This window comes from Dipteris shenzhenensis, chromosome 31, assembly GCF_047967505.1.
Source record: "Dipteris shenzhenensis isolate YYH24624 ecotype China chromosome 31, Dip_SZ_1.0, whole genome shotgun sequence".
NCBI lineage: Eukaryota > Viridiplantae > Streptophyta > Polypodiopsida > Gleicheniales > Dipteridaceae > Dipteris > Dipteris shenzhenensis.
The window spans coordinates 1,618,561-1,643,123 of NC_141626.1; the positions used below are offsets into that span (position 1 = coordinate 1,618,561).

At 43.8% G+C, this 24,563-nt stretch overlaps 1 protein-coding gene across 2 annotated transcripts in view; it reads right to left on the reverse strand.

Moving 5' to 3' along the window:
* Positions 1–22,977, reverse strand: part of LOC147880892 (vesicle-associated protein 1-2-like) — a 42,141-nt gene extending 19,164 nt beyond the window's left edge. Inside the window, exons 1-8 of one of the 2 annotated variants that reach the window (XM_087369784.1) lie at positions 22,794–22,977; positions 22,594–22,620; positions 22,267–22,467; positions 22,019–22,089; positions 21,588–21,669; positions 21,343–21,458; positions 20,304–20,447; positions 19,983–20,021 (exon numbers count right to left, since the gene is read on the reverse strand). In XM_087369784.1, coding sequence (XP_087225910.1) covers positions 19,983–20,021; positions 20,304–20,447; positions 21,343–21,458; positions 21,588–21,669; positions 22,019–22,089; positions 22,267–22,315 — 501 coding nt within the window. In that variant the 5' untranslated portion in view covers positions 22,316–22,467; positions 22,594–22,620; positions 22,794–22,977. The remainder of the gene's footprint in view (positions 1–19,982; positions 20,022–20,303; positions 20,448–21,342; positions 21,459–21,587; positions 21,670–22,018; positions 22,090–22,266; positions 22,468–22,593; positions 22,621–22,793) is intronic. The other variant, XM_087369785.1, reaches the window with a different exon arrangement.
* Between the last annotated feature and the right edge of the window lie 1,586 nt (positions 22,978–24,563).

The window sequence follows — 24,563 nt, forward strand, 5'->3', positions numbered from 1 at the left end:
CATGGACTAACCGTACCAAGTGTTCTATAACTAGGCCTACAAGGCACATACCAAGGAATGAGTGGCACCTATGGATAGCCCATGCCATAGAATGGCCTATGAATGGCACCTATGGATAGCCCATGCCATAAAATCAGATGAAGTCGGCCCTGGAATCAAATGAACCAGCTTTTAATTGGTTCTAGACGACGCTCTTGAAAGAGCAATCTTTCGACGTAGAAAAGGGGTAGGGGGCAGATTACAGAAAGGGGAATGAAGAGCCAAAGGGAGAGAGAAGGAGAAGGAGAATGAAGGAGAAGGGGTAGGGGGGAGAGAGAGAGAGAGAGAGAGAGAGAGAGAGAGAGAGACTTGTATTAACGTCTTTGGGAGGCCTCACGGGCCTATGAGACAAAGTACAATCAACAAAATAGCTCATACAAGCTGCCATGGGCTGAAGCAAAGGGCTCACTAAGGCCCTTGCTGAGTGCTAAGCTAATGATCTCAGTCAAAGCTCTCAGGAGACTCCAATAGGTAGTGCGAAAGCTCAAAGGACATATCCACGAGTCCTGGTATCTCTCCAATATTAAGCAAAGATGTCACGTATCTGTACATGCTTCCAAAACCCCTTCCAATCAAAACTCTGCTTCACTCTCTCATAGGTCTTGAATAACCTTGTGCGACCAGCCATTGGTAAAAAATGCAGCTCCTGCAGCACCAGCAGCTTATAGCCTGAGTTTTCAGTGAGAAAAATCCTGTCATCGAATCAAATCAGCCCGTTTTGTGACTTGTAAATGTGGATAATCGAGGCAGTCGGGGTCTTGCAGGTTCTGAAATAAAGGTGCAGCTGTTGGATCTCATAGGTATTCCTCTTGAATTTCATGGATCCAAGTGCATGCCCACCTGTAATAGAGGATAAAGTGCATGCCCACGTCCTAGAGAGTGAATCCGCCACTATCTTCTCTTTCCCCACCTTGTATTCAATGTCAAAATCATAATTTTGCATGATGGAAAGCGACCTTGTATTCGATGTCAAAATCATGATGTTTGCTTATGGAGTGCTCCCAAACGCCCATGATCCAATGTAGACGGGTTCAATCTCAATGCTTGGACAGATTTGGAGTGGATGAAGTTATGGGTGCTTCCACTATCAACCCAGATGTGGACAGATCTACCATTAATAATTCCCTTCAATCTCAGAGTTTGGCCACCAGCCCATTACAGCCTCTGGACAGATGCCGTACAAAACAAACTGAGTGTCCCAAATCACTTCATCATCCTCAATGCAAGAGTTAAACCTCAGGTTCTCTACCATCATCCATATCATCATCAAGAGTTTCCACATTTGATAGCTGGCATACTCTTGGGCTTTGAACATGCATGAAATTCAGAATCTGCTACTGGATTATCATAGGGTAGATCATCATCAATCTCAAGTCATACTAACTTTTGCCCCTGATTTGGCTTTGCACACACCTCGGATGTTCCAGGGTCCATTTCTCTCCACAAAGATAGCACAGATTCTTCTTTTTCCTGTCATCCATACGGGCCTTAAATGAGGCCTTTGCATCCTCAGCCTTATACTTATTTGCATGCCCCACGTTGCTACCATACAAGATAGGATACCTAGGGATAGAAAAAGTTGTAGATGATGCAGGAAGCTTGTTTTCATCAGTAGGACCACCTTTGATGGAAGGCTTGGTCCCAAAGGCCTCCTTAAGAGTGCTGGGCTTTTGAGTTGCCATATCTGAGGCAATGCTAGGATGCAGTCCATGGAAAAATTTGAGCATTCTACTTCTGTCATCGATGCCATGGATGAATAAAGCCAGTTTCCAAAACTGCTTGATATAGTTTTTCACTGATCCTTGCTTAGTCAAATCATATCACCTGCAGATATATTGATCCCAAGCTAGAGGAGCTATAAAAGTGTGGAAATTTTCTTCTTGAAATCCTCCCAAGTATCAATTACAACACCATCTTGTCGAAGATTTCTCCACCAGGTATGAGTAAAATCCTCCAAGTGAAGCACAACAAACCTGATTTTTCCCTTGATCCCCGTTAGGATACACCATGAAATAATCTTCCAATTTGCTTATCCACTCTTCCAACTCACTGGGGGAAAGGATTCTTTTATCTTTGACCTCAATACCCTGAAGTAGCACCCCGTTGGATTTTGAGGGTCTCAACATATTGCTGGAATGTGAGGGCTGATCTGAGATCAACAGGCAATCCTTCGTGAGCATTAAATATCTAACATAAAACTTCAGTTTCAAGACTGTTACCTCTCTGAGGTGCTCAAGTGAAAGCTCTTACTTGTAGTGAGCCTTTCTATCTGAAACCATAAATCCTTCAGGATCAATCACATATTCAAGATCATCATCTGAGACAAGACCTGCTTCAAAATCAATCAATATGGGTCTTTTTCCTTCTCGAATTTGGCTCCTCTTGATATGATCAAACCCTTTATTTATAGTGGCAGATAGGTTTTTTCTTTGATTGTTGAACTTGATTTCAATAGTTAGCTCCCTATATTCTTGGAGTATAGGGCCCAAACAACTTCAAATTGATTGCTCTTGCATCAATTTGCATTTGATTTTGTTAAGTAGCCTTTATAGAGATCTGATTGTTGTCCACAGGCTCTTGATTCCTGATGGAATTCTCAGCCTGCTCTCCTGCAATTGAACCCTTTCCAATGTTTGCAATGTCTTCAAGTACTTTTCCCTCCATCCTAGGGTCAGAATCCATCATTGCTTGCTTTCTAGCCTGATTTCTAAGCTTCTTTTAAGGCATTTCAGAAACAGAGAACTCCAGAATTCAATATTTTCACTGCTTTAAGCCAAAATTTGAAAATTTAACAATTTTCACCGTTCTGATCCAAAATTCGAAAATTCCTCCAAGCTTAGTACATTTACTAGATCCAATTGTGCGCCGGTAGGGGAAGAAATCCAGAATCCCAAGATAGCTAGAAATTATCTGGGGTTAAGGAAATCTGTCATTTGCGCTTGGCAGAAAGAGAGTTTGCTCCAGAAGATAGGATCTGACCAAATCTAATGGAGATCATACTTTGCACATCCCTTCTAATAGTAATTGTGATTCAGCATATGTTGTCCACGCTCAGTTTGAAGCAGGATATGAGCAGATCGTAGCAGTTTCTTGTAACTCGCAGATTAGCTACCAGGCCTCAAAATTCAGCTCAGGTTTTGAAATTCTTTCTTTCCTAATACATTTACAGTATTCAATTGAGCATAAGTGAAGAATAAAGTCGAGATTTCTCACAATTTCTATTTATGAGCAGAGATTAGTGGACATAACAGTTGCACCCAGCTGAGAGAAACTTTTGCCCTCAAATTGAGAAAAACCAACTCTATCTGCAAGGATTTTTGGTCCAACCTTAAACCATGCTTAGGCAACACACTCTATCAAGTCTAAATCACAATTTGGCAAAATCTCCAAGGATTGCCTCCTTTGTGTCAAATTGCCGGCGTCAGATCTCAAGCACCAAGCACAGCTTCAAACCAAGAGTTTTGCTACAATTCATGAGGGCTTTGATGCAGGTAGTCAATGCGATCAGAATGATGTAAAAAATATTTCATTCTGATAACGTTGATGTTTGGGCCTGTTTGCAGGCTGACACATGGCATACAAAGATTGGGGCACTTTTCCCACGACAAAATTTTGCATAGAGGTGTATCACATGCTTATGAACACATGCTCCAATCTTCAAACAGAAAAGACATGATTTTCCCACACTTTCCCATGATTTTCACTGATACCACTGAACAGAACTAGCTCCATCTCTAACTAGTTCTAACTAATTCTGGACCAGCAAATAGCCTTAGACTGACCCCTCCAAACAGTAGAGAAGGGGAAGGGGCCACCTTCAGGGCAGCAGGGGGAGCACCAGACTGCTGGGGTGCTTGTGACACTGCACTCGGGGCTCCTGCTGCTAGGGGGGACCACATCGTGTGAAGGTCTGCTCCTCCAGAGTTTGTGGGCGGTCTGTAGAGTCTCTCTCTGTCTGCTTTCCCAGTGGAAGGGGCTCCACCTAACTCTACCATCCTCTGCATGCGACCTTTGGCACGCCACCTGTTGTTCTGCCTGGCCCTATTGCCAGACCTCTTGGTCCAAGCCCCTCCCGAGGGCTCCACCCAAGGGGTCTAGGACTCCATCTGCTGACCTAGCTCGTGCAGGGCTATGGGACAGCCAAGCCTTTTATAGAAATTAGAGCAGGCTGTTTTACAAATGTGCTTATGAAATTATTCCCCAAAACTGCCACATGCAACATCCTAACAGCCTAAAGTACAAAGTACTACTTATAAAGTCACTAAACTACCCCTTTTGTTACAGTGCCTTTGTCTCCTTGAGAGGCGATATGTCATCCTGCTTCAACATGTATCCACTTGCTTGGTACTATTTCTTTTTGTTTTTCAATAGTATGCTTATTAAGAAATGAAATGTTTTCCTACTGTTCAGTGACGGACAATGGGGACTAGGTCTAGCATTTGAGGGTGGACCCCCTTGCTTGGGGTTATGGGCATTAGTGACCCACAAGAGTGATGGCCTCTCTTTGAGAGGGACATCTGGAAACCACACCCCACCTGAGTACCCAAACATGGGACCAATCAAATGCACGGATTGCATACCGACCTAGGAACCATTCAAGAGAATGTTCCCTGAGCTTTGGGTGTGGGCCTGGCAGCATGCCAAGAGTAATGGAGATACAAGATAAGCCGACAAACAAATGAGCTCAGTATGGCTTAATTATGACCTTAGAGTACATCAATAGATAGTCTAAGCTGTTAGGAACCCGTGGGTGCGATCAGAATTAAATTCTGACAACTTTGAAATTTTAGGGTTTTTGGGAGTGACGTGGCAGCTGACACGTGGCAGACTGCCACATGGAATCTGAGCTGGCAGGTCAGTCCACCTGTCCGACACATGTGGCAGCATACATGGCAAGTGGCAGGGCATGCAGGCCAAGTGTTTGGCCCCAAATCTGGTAGATTTGGGGCAGGTTGTACCAAAAATCTGGGACAAGTGTCCACCTTCCACTCTAGGCCTAGGGGGGGGGGGCTGAGCCTATAAAAGAAGGCCTTTCCCCTTCATTCCACACATGAAAATTTCGTCACTTTCCTTCTCCCTCCTTTTGGATGATGCAGCAGAACCTCTCCAGCTCCTTGGGTGCAGCCAGCTTCTCCCCAGGCCATTCTCTCACCTCAGCAGCACTTTCTCTCTCTACAACAGCACATTCTCTCTCTACAGTTCCAGCCCCTCCTCTCCAGAAATCTGCCCCCTCTCAGCTCTTCTGGAACAACAGCAGCAGCATCCTCTCTCCTTCACCTAGCCTGGAGCAGCCACAGCCCCTTTCTCTCTCCTGCTGCAGTCTTTCTCTCTCTACTGCAGAATTTCTCTCTCTACTGTTCCAGCCCATTTCCCTTGCAGAAATCTGCCTTTCTGTGCACTTCTGGAACAGCAGCAGCTCCTCTCTTACATCTCCTCCCTTGGGATCAGCATTGGCACTCTCTCTCTACAGCTATCACTCCATAAAAGCTTTCTCTCTCTAGCCTACAGGCTGTTTTTCTAAGCTGTTCTCATTCCAGCCCCTTTTCCACACTCTCCTCACCCAAGGTAGCTTCAGAGGCATCAAGGACTTCATCTACAAAAGGGTCAAGTCACGAAGGGAGCCTGTATTGTCAAGTTTATCTCATTTACAGCACTATTTCATGTTGTTACAGCACTAGTGCTTGTCTCTAATGTTGGATGTAAGTGGTGATTGTTGCAGGCTTCTTCCTTGTGGATTGGGCAAGCCAAGAGTTGAAACCTGAGCTTGGAGTCCTCCTTTTTGTTGTCTACCTTGTACATATGCTCTTGAGTCTTGTATCTAGGTCCTAGGTTCTCACTGAGTTCATCAGTTTGGAAGGTGCATTGCACCTTGGTCTTGTATCTCCATTTTCAAGAATAAAGTGAGCCTGGATAAGGGGGGGGGGCCGTCTTGGCCCCTCAATCATATTGCATTTTCCAATGATGTCACTTTGTGTTTAAGCTGTATAAGTCTTAATTCCAGCTTAATTGCAAACTCTTAAGTTCAAGTATATGTGTTTGGCAACTCGCAATCATCTCATTCAAATGCCTCTGCAAAATCCGTTGTCTGAATTGATAGAAAGCACCGAGTAGTTTACACGATACTATTGTCGGAATTCTTGGAATAACGCATAGGTCTCAAGCTTGTTGCCTCACTTCATTCTAGTAGTCCTTTGGAAGACCATATAGAAGATAGGCACCAAGTTTGATATGAAAAAGGTAGGAAACTTGCACTGGAAAAGCTGGAAGTATGTGTATACGCCTCTAGTGTCTTGCCCTGCATAACATGTCGTTTTGATTTTGATAAAGTTCTCAAACTCAAGAACGCAGCTTTGAAATCCTCCCACTTGAGTGGTCTTGACTCTTAGACTTTTGTTTGAATTCAAAAAACCATACATGCGAGTTATCACGCAGGTACACTTCCACACATGTTACTCTGATCTCTTTAGAATATTGCATGACACTGAAATATGCTTCCCAACAGTTTAAGCCAGGAAGACGTATTTTGGTTGCTTGTCCTTTTTCTCCCCACTGAATATCTCAAGAGCAATGAAGGATATCCCAATATCAGTGAGGCGTGTTCAAATTGCTGCTGTTGTTGAAGATCCAATATCATGCGCTGCATTTCCATAATTTGAGCAAGCACCTGGGTCATAGAGGGCTCTTGCGCTCGAGGTGCATCGCTATACTACACATCTTCTGTTAGAAATCAACCAACAGAGGGTACGCACAACGGAAGACTGATAGAATAGCCCAGGAACTCACACAAGTTGTGGTGTGGGTGGAATCACAAACTTCTTTACTAACTATGCTTCACATAGATATGCAAAACAGCAAATAGACAATGCTAAGAAGAGAAAGAAATAAATAAATAAAGTTTATTAAAGTCTTCGGAAGACGGATGGGTCTATGAGACTGTGAAAAACCTGATACAATGAGCTGTGGTAGTGGAGCTACTAAACGAGCATCCACACCAATGCAAAAAGCAAAAAATGCAAAATGGCAGTACTAAGTCCTAAGTACAACATAGTCATGTCGATAGTCGACTATATATCAATCTCGGTATCATCATCGACATCATCATAATCATAATCATCATCATCAACAGCAACAGGACATTGGGATGGATGAGGCAATGGAGGCATGAGGTCAACAATAGAGCGCTGTCGGCCCCTCAAGGGTGCAATCCTGGTACATCTCCTGGTCGTAGCTCTGCATCTAACCAAGGCCACTCTGACCCCTGACGGTCGGGCTCCGACCCTAAACAAGGAGGGGATGTCTCCAAGTATGATCTATGTGTCAACCCTCTGTCTAAGCTGTTGAGTCACAAGCTCCAGGTCACGATCATGTTGAGGTCTCGTCTCGTGGGGGTCTATGTGATCTGGCTGAAAGAACTCCGTGATAGAGCTCTAAGGAGTATCAGTTGAGGAAGAAGTCTACTCTTGCCTCCATGCTCGGAGTATCCTCTAGCGGTGTCTAAGCACCTCATGAATGAAACCGCACGCGAGAGAGCAACCTACCCCCATGTGTCTACATCATTGTCTTGGGCTCGTCAATGTAGAGGCCAAACAAGCTAGGTGATAGTGGACACCCTTGTTTGACCTCGATAATGCTCATGATCTCGTCTATCCATCCAGATCATGTCCGGACTCTGCCTGAAACTTGCTCATAAAGTGCCATGACAGCCCAAATGATCTCTTGGTCGTAACCGAAATCTTATAGGTGTCATATGAGACGAACTCTCGGAACCGTGTCAAATGCCTTGCAAAAATCCACAAAGCAACAATAAACCCTCTGCTTCCGTGCCTTCGCCTCCTTGATGATACATCTGAGCGCGAGAATGTGGTTCATGGTCCCATGATCCCGCCTGAAATTGGCATGTCCTACTGCTCTAAGTCCTCGACACTCCACACATCTGCTAACCTCAAAATCAAGTACTAATGCATAAATCTTAAACATGACATGTCCAATCATAATGGTCCTGTAGTTCTCCGGGCTCATGGGATTCCCTGCCTTGTGAATCGGTGAGATAGTGTTTATGGTCCAAGTGCGTGGAAACCCCAAGCAAACAGCTTCATTAAATAGCTTTGCTAAGATCGGGGCTAGGAGGTTAATCCCATATGCAATGAACTCAGTGCATAGTCCCTCATGATCCTTCGCTCAGCCATTATGAAGTTTCATTACAGCATCCTTTACCCCCCAGTGAAGAGGGCGCAGGATGTGGGGCGTGGCATATGTGATAGGTTCGGCACTGGCTGATTTGAGATATCATAGAGTGTGCGTGCATAATCAAACCACACCTAAGTGTCAGTGAGATATAGGACCAACAAAATATTTTCGTCCAATGGACACGATACAACAGAGGGCCAAAGTCCCACCAAAACGTGGTCCTTTGTCCTCACCAAAAGATGCTGCTCCTTGAAGGCTGCCGTGGTGGATGTGTAGAATGCCCCCGAGGGGCCCCAAAATAACCGATCAGCAGCCTCCCTCCCTGGCCAACTTGCTGCTGGCCCTTAAACCAACCCACCAGCCCCTATTTATGGAGCTATGGGAACCTAAGTGTCATAGAGATTGAGATATAGGACCAACAAAATATTTTCGTCCAATGGACACGATACAATAGAGGGCCAAAGTCCCAGCAAAACGTGGTCCTTTGTCCTCACCAAAAGATGCTGCTCCTTGAAGGCTGCCCTGGTGGATGTGTAGAATGCCCCCAAGGGGCCCCAAAATAACCGATCAGCAGCCTCCCTCCCTGGCCAACTTCCTGGCCCTTCAACCAACCCACCAGCCCCTATTTATGGAGCTATGGGGACCCTTTTGTGGGACTGTGTGCTAGCCGACCTGGTTGGCCAGCCAACCAGCCAGCCTCAGCCCTATTTAAGGGCAGGGCACTGCCCTTTTGCAGCCCCCTTATTCCATGCAGGGCCCAGCCCTTGTAGATTGCATACCCTGCCATCTGTTGGCCCTGTTGCAGGCTATAAACCGGCCCACAAACCTCACCAATCAGTGCACCTTTCACATGGGATTACCCCGCCTGCTTGCTGCTCCAGATCCGCCTCCTGCCAGGCCAGATCCAGGCTTGAAGGCCGTGCCAACTGTCGCAGCCTTTGCCATGGATGATGGGATAACCCCACCCTGTTTGTTGTGAGGTGTTGCCCATGTGGCAGCCCCCTCTTTCCCTTTTCTCTGGGCAAATCTTGCCCTAGGTCTCCCTTCCCCGCGCTCTCCTCATTTGGAGGCTTACAGATGGGGAGGTAACCTTTTCAACACCTCTTCTCAACGACACATCTCGGCCCCTGCCAACTCGTCGATGAAGTTGCTCCAACAGCTCCCATGATGAAACCCACTGGAACAATCCGGTGTCTATTCCGATTCCTGGGTTTTCAACCAGTGGCTCCTGCTCCTCCAGGTTTGGTCCTGCACAAACAAACCATCCTGGTACACAGGTCCATCCAAGGTAGCACCAAATGGCACCACCACCTTCAATCACGTTCCCGCCTTCAAACTCGAGCAATCCAAATGCCACCATCTTCCAACTGTCCCCCTCATAATGAGTGAACAACCTTGAGTCTTCCACGCACCATGCATGCTCTAAGGGTCTCTAGCAAGGTCCACAACAAAAGAACCATCTCAAGAAATGAAATCTCCAGATAACCTGGACTATGAACTCTCACTTAGTTCTCAAGCAAGTACTCTTCTTGAAGGCTTCAGTACACGTTGTCCATAATCACCTTCCAACAATCTGCTTCCGAGATTTTAAGAAGCACCCACACTTCCTCTTTTGCCTTGCAAGAAGGCACATGTCTTCCAATCTCGCATTTCCTAAGACATATCAAGGACAGATTTTGTCCACATAAAGTTATAAAGGCTCAAATTAATCTCACAATGTACATTCCAGAGCGTTGTCTTGCATGTGTGCTTGCTCTAAAAGCATCAGAATGTCGCAAGCGCATTGCTTTAAAAAGAAAAAGGTCTTACGCCCCTGAACACACTCATGAGTCAGCAAACATGGCTCATGATGAGTGGGCATTTGTTGTGACATGTATTATAATACCATCCAGAGAAGCATACTTCAGCATTTTCTGTTTCAAATTCTGAGTTAGATTAGTATTTTGATGGCGGTGCATCTGAGCACATCACTTCCTGCAAATATCTCTTTCAATCCTTGGGGCTGAATCACATGGTGGCACTGTCACTTGTGCCGATAATGCATCCTATCCTGTGAAGGGGATTGGCCAAGTTGAGGCCACTTCTGTGTCAGGGGATACAGTCACACTTCTGAAAGTGCTTTATGTTCTAGGTATAAAAAAGAATCTGATTTATATATCGGCCATCTCCCTAAATGGCTTCAAGGTTTTTTTTTTGGTTATCGGTGCCGTGTATGACAACCGGTATGATAACTGCATTGTACTTACTGGGTCACTTTCCAGTGGGTTGTGACATCGTGATGCTTATGACAGCCAGATATTGAACAAATTTGGTCTCTGAATCTGTCATTTCAGATTCACATTTGTGGCATGAGAGATTAGGGCATCAGTATTACAAAAATCTGGTGAAAATGCATTCAAAGTGTATGGTGGTAGATGTCCCACCTATGCATGCACTTGCCAAACATGTCTGTGAGGGATGCTTATTGGGCAAAATGTATCGGTTCCCATTTCCCAAAGATGGGGCCGTTGGTGCATCCAAGAAGTTGCATCTCGTGCATAGTGATGTATGCGGCCCGATGCGGACAGCATTACTTGGGGGTGACTTGTACTTCTCCACTGTTGTGGATGACTTCACCAAATTCACTTGGGTCTATGGCATGAAGGCCAAGTCAGACGTCTTCTCTTATTTCAAGCGCTTTCTTGCCATGGCTGAGAATGAAAGTGGGAACAAACTCTTGACTCTCCGCACTGGGGGGGTGAGTATATATCCCGTGAATTTTCTGATTTTTCAGCAGCCCGGGGCATATTTCATCAGTGCATAGTGTCATACATTCCGCAACAGAATGGGCTTGCAGAGCATAAAAAAAGAACAGAAATTGAAATGGGCAGGTGCATGCTTAAGGGCAAGTCTTTGCCAAACAAATTCTGGTTGGATGCCATTATGTGTTCCAAGTATGTACTCAACAAAGTACCCACACCAGCATTGAAGACCATTACTCCATGTGAAGCATGGACCGGCCGGAAGCCTATGATTTCCCACATGTGGGTGTTTGGGTCATTTGCATACGCACATGTCCCATCTCAACTGAGGCATAAGCTAGAGGATAAGGCCATCAAATATATTTTCATTGGCTACAGCTCACAGAGCAAAGGATATCAGTTTTATCAGCCTAGCACAGGGAAGGTTATCATGATGCTTTGCAGAATCCGGCTCCAAATGCTTCTAGCAGCTCACAGCCTCCTCCTGTTGCCCATGTTCAGCCTGATTTGCAGCCACATGATGATCATGCTATTGAACAAGCAGTTCCAGAGGAACAAGCTGTCATTAGGCAGCGGAAACGAGTTCCGAGGTGGCTCTTGGATACTCTACGGGACAGCAAGCAAGCTGAGCCCTTGGCTGCCCCCACCAAAGGTGGTAAAAAACAAATGGAAGCCAGTTTGCTTCATGTTGCTATTGGTTGCTACCACCTGCAACGAGGAACCTCTTTGTCATAAGGATGCATTTGATAGCAGAGAATGGATGTATGCCATGAAAGGTGAGCTTGATTCCATTCATTCAAATGGCACATGGGAGTTGTGTGACTTGCCAGCAGGCAAGCGTGCCATCAGCAATAAGTGGGTCTTGGATTTCAAAACAGCCCTACACAGGCCACTCTTTATGCACGGAAGAGTGAAGCAGAATTTCTGATTTTAATTCTTTATGTAGATGCCATGCTTATCACTAGGCCTGACACTCAAAAAATTTGCAGATTTCAAGGCAGATTTGCAGAAATCATTTGCAATGTCAGATATGGGCCGGTTGCACTAATATTTGGGCATCCAATTTGCTAATGTTGAGGGGGGCATCATGATGAGTCAATTCAAATATATTGGACAGCTCTTGCAGCGCTTCCAATTCGAGGATTGCAAGCCGGTTTAGCTTCCGATTCTCCTCCAAAGATGGGAGTGCCCCATTTGATGCCACTCTTTACCAAAAGGGTGTGGGCTGCCTTATTTACTTATGTCATACCCAGCCTGATTTGTAGTATGCCATTTCCCAGTTAAGCAGGTACATGCACAAGCCTAGCACGCAACATTGGCAGGCAGTGAAGCAGGTCTTCCATTACTTGAAGGCAACGCAAACGCAGCATTTGGAGCTGTTCTATAGTGATCAATCTTCACTGGATTTGCAGGCATTCACGGACGGTGATAGGCACACCCGTGTGTCACACATCCCAGTGGGCTCGGGACCGTGTACTTGACAAACCAAGTGATTCGGTATTGAGCACTTTTGTTCATCTCCTTTGTCCATGACCTGGTGTTTGGTGGCTTGGCTCTCTCTTTTAAGGTCTCGAGTAATTTATGAGAGGAATGATTCTTCTTGGGGTCTTTTGGTTCGATGACATCTAGTTGAGTCATACTCTCGGTATGACCTTCTCAACATTTAATTAGCAATGGACATGGTCATATTTGCTTAACAAAGAGAATCCTTTCCATAAACGAGAGATCTTGTTTCCTCCTAATCACATCTTTATAGTTTTTCACCAAATAGTATCCCCATATTGTTTCTCGTTTTGCAAATTCTTTGACAAGCATATCCACTATGCACTTCGTTGTGGCCCTCATAGGTGTAGATGGAATGAAAGGTAAATGAAGTATTTAACCACCAGAGACCCAAGTTTGAGGCTTTTCATCATGCCTAACACTTGGCATCATTTATTACGTGATGTTGATCTCCCTGTACTATCATAGGTTGCTATATCCATCTTGGACGAACATGTGCAACCATGATCTAGTTTCCAGGTATATCTTACATGCCACTTAGCCCTGATATGTGCCTTGTAAGATCAGCCAACCCTTAGGTTGACTTCTCCAGTCAACCCCTATGGTTGACTTTGGGGCCTACATTGACCACCTCTTGTACTTTCTCATTATCCATTCGCAAGTGGACTCGGTTTCTTCAGCTTCTTGTTTGCTCCCTTGCATTCCATCTCCATTCCATTGCTCCCGCACCCAAAATCCATCCCGATTCCCTCACAAAGAGATACAACTAACTAGCAAGACACCGCACACGACATTCTACTCCTAAGATGATTCCTCATCAACCAAGAGGGATCGGTTGCACTGAAACCTCGCTCCAGATAATTACTACAAATATTCTCTCTTATGCTCTCTCTCACTCCCTCTCTGTACAAATGCACTAGGGCCCAAGACAAAACGTCGGGCTATTGCCCCCCCTCCCCCCCCAAGGTTTTTATTCATGAAGAGAGAAAGCTATTACAAGAGTTCAACGTAGAGCTGCTTGGTACAAAAAATACAACGTGAATCAATATTATAAGAGCTTCAAGCTCATTTCAAATTGGCAACATGCCACTTGTCTAAAATCTAGACTAAGTCCTATTACATGCCACTAAGGGCAACTCTGGAATCTTCGAAGCACTTGGCCACGTGAACTGCCTCCTAGATGCTTGTTAGGCTCCCTAGCTCTTAGGAAAATAACCCTTCCTAGTACCTACAACAATTAATTAAAGCGCACCACCATGGCACCCATTAATTGTTAGCGCTTTGCATGCAAATAACACATTGTGGACTAATTCTAGTCACAGTGGGCGTCCCCACTGAACACATGTGCACACATAACAAATATAAAAATATATATTTATTCTCTGGTTGATCGAAGTCAACGCTCTTGATCATAATTAAGGGGCTTTGACCAAGGGTCGAGGCACCTTAATTATAGTCAAGTCCCTCCAACCGAAGTTGGCACATCTTGGTTAACCATAGTTAACCCTCTTGGCGCATGCCAAGTCTCGTTGACTGAAGTCAACACTCTCTGACCATAGTCAGCTCTGTGGTTCTCTGATTAACCGCAGTTAACTCTCTTGGTAATAAACCAAGTCTCCTCGACTTGACCAGAGTCAAGTATCTTTGACCGTAGTCAATTCTTTGACCATTAAAAGAACTCTTTGATCATAATTAACACATATGAAAACTCTTAATTATGATCAGATAAATGGTCAACTGTACTTTGACTTAGGATATTTTACATTGTGGTGACATCCCCTCGGCTTCTATTCGGTTGACCGCAACTGAAAAGCTTCCTTCTAAACATCCAAAAGCTGTGGATGATCGGACAACATATCTTCATCCATCCACTTGGCATCCAATGCCGTATAATTCTTGAATTTTACAAGATACCTGTAAAACTCCTTGCCTTGAGGGCCTTTGCGTACAATATGTTACACAATCTACTCTGGCTGAAGGAGCTCCTCTAGCTCATCCACTTCTAGTGGATCCTCTGATATTGGCTCTATAGGCTCTGGCCCCTAAAATTTCTTTAGAAGACTCACATGGAATGCATTGTGAATCCTCCAATGCTCTAACAAAGCCAACCTGTATGCAACCTCATTTATTCTTTCTGTAACCCTGAAGGGGCCATAGTACCTGGAAGATAACTTTGCATACACTTTCTGTTTGCCTTTAAACTTGCAGGGCCTAGCTTTCTCGAACTTTAAAAGTACCCAATTCCCTTCCTTGAGATTTAACTGTCTCTTATGCTTATCTGCAGCTCTTTTATGCTTCTCTTGAGACCTTTCAATTGCTGTCCGGACTTACTTGGCTGTAAGCCGTCGAGAGGTCTCTCACAAACTGATCAGCTGCAAATATTTCATCCTTGGTCCTCAGGCTAGGTGGCAGAATCACCTTCCCATAAATGACCTCAAAGGTGACTTTCCCTGTAGAGCTGTGTACTATATTATTATAAGCAAACTCTACCAATGGTAGGTACTTTTCCCAGTCTGAACCTTGGTCACCCACGTAGCATTTCAGCATATCCAATGCTGTAGAATTTGCTACTTCACTTTGACCATCTTTCTGGGGATGGAAAGAAGAAGAAAAATTCAAATTCGTCCCCATATTATCAAACAAAGCTCTCCAGAATAAACTGGTCATTCTGGAATCTCGATCATTGACAATGGACTGGGCATACCATGGTGCTTAAAGATTTGTGCCATGAAAAGCTTAGCCATATGATCTGCCTTTATGGTTTTGCGAATTAAATGAGCTTGCTTGCTGAATCTATCAATGATAGTCCAAATCCCATCATTCCCTGTCCAAATCCCATCATTCCCTGACTTTGATCTTGGCAAATAAAAAATAAAGTCCACTGCAATACTTTCCCACGGTGCCTGAGGCACGGGAACAGGCATAAGTAGGCCAGGTGCTTTTCATCTATCATACTTCACTTTCTGACACGTAAGGCATTCAGTAACAAACTAATGTATATCTTTCTGCATCCTTGGCCAAAAGAAATACCTCTCTAGTGCTTGAGTTGTTGCTGTAATTCCTCTATGTCCAGCATAGGGAGGTGCATGGCATTCCTCCAAAATCTTTTTCCTCATCTCTTGGGTGACGCATAGGCAGTCATCTACCCATCTTTCAGGGAATAGTGACTGGTGGACTGCCCCTCTTGCATTTGCTGTAAAATCTCACCAAAATCTGCATCATTAGCATATTGCTCCCTCATATTTTCCAGGTCCTGATGATAAGCAATAGTTACATTGTTGACCTGGGGTCTTCAGGACAAGGCATTTACCACTCTGTTCCAAACTCCTGGAGTATGGACAATCTGAAAATGGTACATTGACAGCATGTTTGCCCATTTCATATGCTTCTCGAAAGCTTCGTCTGAGTCAAAAAGTACCTCAAACTTGGTGATCTGTTTAACTATAAAATCTGCACCCAAAAGATAATGCTTCCATGTATGGATGGCATGAATTATAACCAATAACTCTCTCATAGATTCCCACATATCTCTCTGCATCCTCGAGTCTCCTGCTCTCATAGGCTACTACATGACCATTCTGATGCAATGCAGCGCCAACACATCCCCCACAAGCATCACAATCCACATCAAATGACTGATACAAATCTGAAACTATTAAGATTGGCTGTCTTTTGAGGAATCCCCCATCTGAAAGCTGCATTTTTCTTAATAAGATCGTGAAGTGGAGTGCAGCGGCTATATCCGCAAAATGCCTGATAAATCTTCTGTAGTAAGAACACAGGCCTAGGAAACTTCGAACTTCATGCACAGTTTTCAGCTATGGCCATTCCTGAATGGCACGGATCTTTGCTGGATCCATCCATATCCCATCTTTGGATATTATATGCCCCAAGTAATGGATTTCTTCCAGGAAGAATTCACTTTTCTTGCTGTTTGCATAGAGCTGATGATTTCTCAGCTCTTGAAACACTATAGCAAGATGTTCCTTGTGCTCTTCTTCGGACTTAGAAAAGACAATTATGTCATCGAAGAAGGTACCAATGAAATGTCTGTAAGGTCGGAAGATACGATCCATCATCCTATTGAAAGTAGCTGGGGCATTTGTCAATCCAAAAGGCATCACCAACTATTCATACAACCCAAAAAAAGTGCGTAACGCTATCTTGTGCACATCCTGAGGCTGTATCCTCACTTGGTGATAGCCACTCTTTAAGTCTATCCTGCTGAAAATTGAAGCTCCATTTAACTGATCCAGCACATCATCAATGCGCGGAATAGGGAATCTATTCTTGATGGTCATTTTGTTCAGTGTGCGGTAATCGATGCACATACGGAATGAGCACAATTGGCATGAGAGGAAGAAGGCCTCCAGCATTTGCAATCCATCCTTTTTGGCTGTGGAAAACCTCTACAGGTTTCACGGAAGGTTTGTGATGCTCTTGCTCCAGTTGCAATAGATCCTGGGCGATATGCAAACACTACGCGAGAGAAAAGGAAGAGAATAAAGGACTGATGGGGCTTTGCGGGATGGAGAAGCAAGGTGGAACCAGATTGCATCTTGGATAACATGGGTGAGCTGAGAAAGAAAGGCCTTGAGTACAGACACTTTTAGATCTGGAAAGAGCGCACACAGTTGTACAGCCAAAACTCCATGTATAAATGTACATAACCTGCCCTCAAGTCATAGTTAGCAGGGAACGGGAACGTTCTGAATTTTCAACTGCCGAAGTGGGAACTTTTCGAGAAGGAGGGACAGGAACCGGAACACCACGTCATCAATTCATATAAAAATATGAAAAGAAAACCACTTTTAGTGGCTCTAAACTTTCCATTTCAGCTTTAGACATTTAAAGACACTCTTAGAATACTCAAAACTGAAATGTACACATTTGCAAAGTGAATAAAGCGTAGCAAACTGTAGAATACTATAGACCCTTGCCTACAATATGACAGCTCCTCCCACACTTTTCTCCTATCATCTTGACTTGAGACAAGTCGTCTCAATATCTTCTCCCATCCTTGCACCACCTCTTTATCTATTTCTTGTCCCTTCCCTTGAAATTCCGGATCCAAAACAAAGGCTGCAGCCTCCAAAGGTGAATGATATTCTGTCCACGGAAAGGTTGCCAAGGTCCTTAACTCCTCCTTCCTCCAAGCATACAAAGCATCTATACTTTGAATGGTCTCAATCATCCTATCCATCCCTTCATACACCTTCCCAATAGAAGGACCATCTCCATCAACAAGCCTCAACATCAAAAGAATTGGCTTTGTAACCTGAAGCAAAAGGGCGAACATCATCCCAAAAGAGGTCATCCAAGACAATGGACTTAAGTCTCTGAGTTCCATTCACGCCATGCATCCCACTCAATGGAAACAACAAGCTGCCTCAATTGAAATTTCAGCTTTAAAAGCCGCTTCAACATGATGAATTATAAGCAAAGCGTGTGTCGGAATACTTCAAGAGATTCTTTTGAGGGGATATTTTATGAAAAATAGCCAAAATGTAGTGATGGCGAGTGTTGAAAGATACAACATGATTACCCATATCAATGGTAGAATGTACCCAATCCAACTTACCAATATCCTTCAAGAGATTATTCAGCCCATGTGCCATGCAAGGAGTGAAGGTAAGGTGAGGGTACTTCTCTTCCAAAATCCTCCCTGCTGCACTGTTGGAGTTCTCGCCATCAAAAACAAACTGAATAACCTTATCTGCCCCCACATACTCAATGGACTCCATCCAAATGCTAGCCAACCTCTCGACTGACTTTCCCTCTTGAATTATTAATAGCTTTAATGAAAAATCTGTCCCCTCCCCCCTGGAGTATGCAATGATACCCTGAATAGAGCGGCTTCTAGTATCACTCCATCCATCTTCCATCAATGTGACACCACATTTCACCCATATGTCTTTGATGGAAGTCAAAGCTCGCTCTATAGCGGTCTTCTTTGTTGCCAAAATTGTGGTGCGCACGGGCTCACATGAGGGAGCAGTGTAAGATGGTCCAAAGGCTGCAATCTCCTTTACCATATCAATGAAGTAACGATTGCGGGCTTTTGTTGTGGGTACATTTGATCCATAAAAGAATTGGCCCACTGCAACATCTACCTGTGCCCTCCTCACTGCAACATCTACCTGTGCCCTCCTCCCAAGATGCCATGATGCCACAAGGCTAGCATGCACGACTCTCAGGGTGGGGACTCATGAAGCGAGAGCATGTGCCTGTGAAGCTGCACTCCCAAAGGAGCTAGAAATGGAAGCAACAGGAGAAGGTGTTGCATGTGAGGATGCCCTTGCTCGACCTCGAGGATCAAGAACCTTCTGTCGTGCTTCCTCAGCGTCCAATCTATCTGCAAGTGCCTGAAAACATGCCATCTCTGAATCTGGAATATTCCCAGGGCAGCAATCAATGTTTCTCCTCTTTACTCACAATAAGTGATGTTGAACTCGGTCTAAGCCTCCAGATTTTTCATCTTGGCAAAATTTGCATCTCCACTTGCGTGCTCCTCCTTTTGACTTGTAGAGGCTTCCAAGCTGCCTTCTTTTGCTTTGCCTGAGTCTTCTGGAGAGCTTGTTTCACCTTATTATGTGCCAAATCCATGCTTTCAGCATACTTATCAGCCTCAAAAATCTTATCCTTAGTATGCAAGATAGCCAGAACATTACTACCCCCTTCCACTATGTCAAAAGGAGCTTTACCAGTGGAAGTATGCACAGTATTTTTGTAAGCAAATTCCAGTAAGGGCAAATACTGCTCCCATTGTGTCTTATGCTCAGACACATAACATTTCAGCAAACCAAGAGCAGTGGAATTAGCCTCTTCGGACTGCCCATCTTCGATAGCTCTTACTGCTTAATAAGCTCATTATCTATGCACCCACAGTTGCTCTCCAACAGCCTGTTGTATGCACACTGGAGTGCCCTAGATCACAACTGTCTGAACTGCCAAAGGGCATTCTTATATAGAGCTAAAGGCCCCTGCATATTGGCCAACCACGCCTATGGTTAGACTGACCCAAACAGGCTGACTAAACTGCCTATAAATAAGCCTTCCAAACAGATTTCCTCTTGGTGGGTCTTTCCCCAGCCCATCTGCCCACACCTTCGGCTTATAACTGGGCATATACCAGCCCATTGGCCTGCCCTAAACCAGGCTCTTTGCCAGCCTTATGTGCTGGACTGTGCAGCCATGGCTGCCCTAAATTATGGATATTCTCATGCTGCCCATGTGGCCTGCCAACATGGCAGCCTCTCTCGCACTCCCATCTAATATGGATGCTCATATCCCCACATGGCAGCCTCTCACAGTCCCTCCCATCGAAGGTCTGACTCCCCCTTGTCCACCTTATATGGGGGCTCGTGGGCGAGGACATGTTCTCTACATTCCAACAAAAAGTAAAAGGTTTTGACACAACAAATAAAACAAGTTGCTAACATGAAAATATGGACTCCCAATATTTCCAACTTTTCACCAGTGCGCAGAGTGAGGGGGAGAAAGTCAACTAACCTCTGAGAGCTTTGCCTTCAATTCACCGAGATCTTTTCCCTGCCAACATTGAGCCCCTAAATACTTAGAAACACGTGTCCAGACAGATAATCCGTGTAACTGTTAGCAGAATCCCCCAAAAAGTGATGCTTGCAAACTTGGCGACATGTAGATTACATACCCATTAACACAGATAACAGTCTACACTAGAGATCTCCGAGAAAAGGAGATAGAGAAATTACAACCCACTTCAAAAGAGAAGCCATGAAAAAATCCAACTACGACAATGTTTCCCTCAATGACACGAGAAACATGCCTTTTACAAAACAATTAGTATCTTACAGAGTCGTAAAAACTGGGTGGCGATGACCTGGGTGAAACACCCTCATCTGCTGACTCGGGGACAGGAGAAGGGGGTTGCGGTGGCGAGATGTAGACAACCCTTAACTTTGACTCCGAAACTTCCCTCCCCGGTTCTTTGTTAAACTGTTGTACACAACCAATCGTCAGAGAACCAATCCAAGAATTCAAAAAACTACTTTCTGCCACTAATAAGAAATATGCTCAGATCTCATTTCTCATATGAAGTCCATCACCTAATGTCCCACGCAGTTATTCCCCAGTTTACCAAAGGCTACACTTAACTTTGTCTACTTGATCATCGGCTCTCAGAACTTAAATAATTGCTGCAGGTCACTCCACGAAGAATCTCCAATTAAGTATTCAAACATTTACACACAGCCTGGCCTGCTCACTCCTATGCAAAGGGAACTCTCAGCCATGACACATCATCATACAGTGAGCAACAGAGAAAGAAGTTAATATAAATACTACATTCTCATTCAATGAGAATCTTGTAGAGAAATACTTTTCACTACTTTGGCCTGCTCAAAAAGGCACCGATGAAAGTTATATAGAGAAGAGAATTGGCTGGGACAATGCACTGCTCAAATATAAAAATTTAACATGGACCAGTAGAGCACATAAAAAAACTCTGGAGCATGAACTTCAACGTGCATCCATAAAAAGATTTGTTCCTGTGAAACAGAAATGGACATGAATGTGACAACTTTAGATTAAGGACCACCATGGGTACAGTATTATATCAAGACATTGCTTATCCTCATTTTCCAGTTGTCATAGCAACAAAAAGCAGAGAAAAATACAACACCGTTGCCTATCAGGAAGTATATGGGAAATCACCTAACCACTCTGAAACTGCAAAAAATGCATCTACCAAGCCTAGCATGGCCTATAAACAAGGATTCTACTCGTCATTGGTCCCAATTTAGGCAGAGCCCAAATAAATGCACGTACTGAGGTAAACTAAGAGAAATTATTTAACTACACAAATGAGCAGACATCTCGCAGAATTACTTACTAAATCTTGGGACACCTCTCGCTGCTGAGCACCTTCTCGCACTATCACGCTCTGCACGAGGAACTTATCTTTACATTGCATGTCTTGTGGAGCTTCACGCTGAGCCTGCATTGTAACTGACAAGACAGACTACCTGTGAATTTGAGCTAGTGGTCGACACCAGAATGGTACAGTGTTCTAGATATTACTAACATCTGCAATCGTAAATAAGTCACTTAAAAAGGTGCAAACAATGCAGCTTTTACCTGTGACATCGCAGGTAGCCCCAGGCGAGACAATGCCAGTGTTAGGACGCACACAGTATTTTTTGGGAGAAGTCGTTTTAACCTGCGTCATAAAAACTTCTCAGATATATACAGAAGCCTCGACTATAGCTGTTTCGATTACAATTACAAGAAAACGTGAGCAGGTAAGGTAGGCAAGTTGACGCAGTAATTAATCTAAATTTTATATTAATTACAAACAGCTTTGAAAACTAGAATACTTCAGAAGACCATTCGCAATATAAATTCTCTTGGAAATTTACTATTAATTCGATTATAATCTAACAGTTGGCCTCAGGAGCATTTGAACCTGCAATTCATGCACAGTGTTTAATATTTCTGGTCGGGAAAGTGGTGATGTTCTAAAAAATGCTACGACTGTCTCAGCTAATCAGAAGTGCAATATAACCAACCTTAAATGCCACATAGTTCTCAGTCGTGTTGACAAGCTGCAAAGAGCATGATATTTGCTTCCTTAGCTCGACTGCATGCCGGAGTCGCCAGTGTAAGCAAACAGGACAAAGATTATCAAGAGGATGGATTTACAGGGAAGGAAATGGCAAGTGGACCTTGGACCAATCATAACTAGAATGCTTGGCCAGCTCCTAAGTATATTTCAAGTGAGCCTATGTTGTCTGTAACAGGAGATAAGGGAACTCACATGGAAACTTAAGCTCTCCTGGCTGGATAGAAAGGAGTTCGGTAGGCATGGCTGATCCGCTATGAGCAAAGAGATTCAATACTGATTTCGCACGTTCGATGGAGGTATCGGCAGCGAAATGACCGCTATCGCGCGAAACGCCTCATGCTGGGACTCCGAAGCTGTTGGTAATGCGATCTCAGTATTGCTGTCAACTCCGGCCTGTACGATTTGCAGCAGTACACAATTAAAGTCACGATCGAGTTGAGACAGAACTCGAGAGAGGCTCATAAAGAGTGATCAATCACTAATCCGCTAGATGAGCAATGATCTCGGCTTGAAATGCACCTCGAGAATCCCGGTCGAAAGGGATACCTGCGAAAGCGATCGATTTGCATAGGCCTAGAGTGACAAGAGGCAACAAAAGAAGAAAGCCGAAGCGACAAGTGGAAGCAGAAGAGCGAGAAACCCACAAGCTGGCCAGCACGATTCGTAGCCAAGAAAAAGGCAACAGCAGTGCGCGATCCGGAGAGGAAGACGGTACGTACCGTTAAAAGGAGGCCGAATCAGGAGGGAAATGAGGCATGAAAGGGTGGAATTGCGAAGCGTGGAAGTGCCGAGGAGATTGGAGACGGGGATCGGAAAGCAAGGATTGAGGAATCAGGGCGACTCAGAAATGCCACGCACTCGCGCACACAGAGAAAATGAGGTTAGCAGTAGTAGGGTCCGGAGCCGTCCTGACCCTTGGTTAACAAGGCTCTGCTCTTACGCCGTTAGCCCTTTCACGGTGTTTAACGGCGCCGTTAGGGCCGATAACACCCTTTTTAAATAATAACTACCCATCCCTCGCGAGTTCCTCGTTCTCTCTCTCTCTCTCTCTCTCTCTCTCTCGCGTTACGTGTGATGGCATTGATTGAATTCACGACCACCTTAAACTGAAATTTGCATTATACAGTAAGCTTGAACAATTTGCAACATAGGTAATTGTAAGAGCCTTTCTTGTAGCTTGGGCATTGGTTTATATGCATAGTAAAGAGTGTCAATCATTGAAGCTATGTTTTCTAGGCGATGAAAGCAAAAGTCACATTTACAAACACAATGTGAACAACACTCAACGTATACAAACACAATGTGAACACCAAACTAGCGTACTTATTTCACTCATCAAAATTTACCTTTGAACATAATTTCTATATTTCTATCATGCATTCATTTTCCATTAAAGTAATAAGCATCTTTCAAGCCATGGTTGGAAAGCATCCCAAAGGGCTTGATCCTCTTTTCCTTGGCTTGTGCTTCTCTTTAACTATTTTGTATCTTGTTGGTGCATTATTACAATGAGCTTGAGGATACAACTTTTACCATAAATGTCCTTTGCTCTTGAATGATTCAATGACTTGGAATTGTAGATAACATGCGTGGTTTTCAAAGCTCCATTGCTTCTTTCAATTTTGTTTACAAGTAAATAATATTAATACTTTTACAATTTCTTTGTTAAACTAACTAGAATTTCCATGTGCTCTTAATAAATAAACAAGGTCAATACTACAATAATGAAGTTTCTTGCACATTTTGAAATTATGAAGTCAAAATGAGAAGAATACATATGAGGTAGCACTAATAAGCTTATACGTTATTTGATTGGTCTCCTACATATGTGATCAAGATGAGAAGAATTTATGAGGTAGCACTAATGATTTTAAATGTTACTCAATTGGTGTTCTAAATTTAAGTGATCCAATCAAACATTAGAGGGAGTTATGAACTTCTTTTATATGCTTGTACTATGATGTAGATGTACATGTGTAGATTACAAGGTTAAAACTTTGGTTTACAACTTATTCTATTTATACAGTTCTTTTTTGTTTATATAGATCAACTTATTTTTCGTAGATCTTGCAAAGTTATAAGTGTTGTATTAATTAAGTATTGACCATGGTTTATGGTCCTTGGAACAAGGTTTCTCAAAGTGACAATGCAAGGCACACGTTGGCGAGGTTTTCCTAGGACCTAATGATGGTTAAAGGCTCTATAAAGAGAGCGTGAGGAGAATTATGTTGTGGAGAGTGAGGGTAAGGATCTAAAGTCAAGTGAAGGGTAAAAAAGTTTTGAGACTAGCCTCCTCCATTTTCAAAGGGAAGGGTATCAGTCTACAATATATTAGTTACGCGTGACTGTCGTATATGTTTGCCAATATAGTACCCGTACACAATAATGATATAAGGTGACCACCATGACCAAGCCATCGCAAACAATTGTAATTATGATTGCTATTAGCTTGTGGAGGCATGCATTACCACATCACACTCAAAATAAGC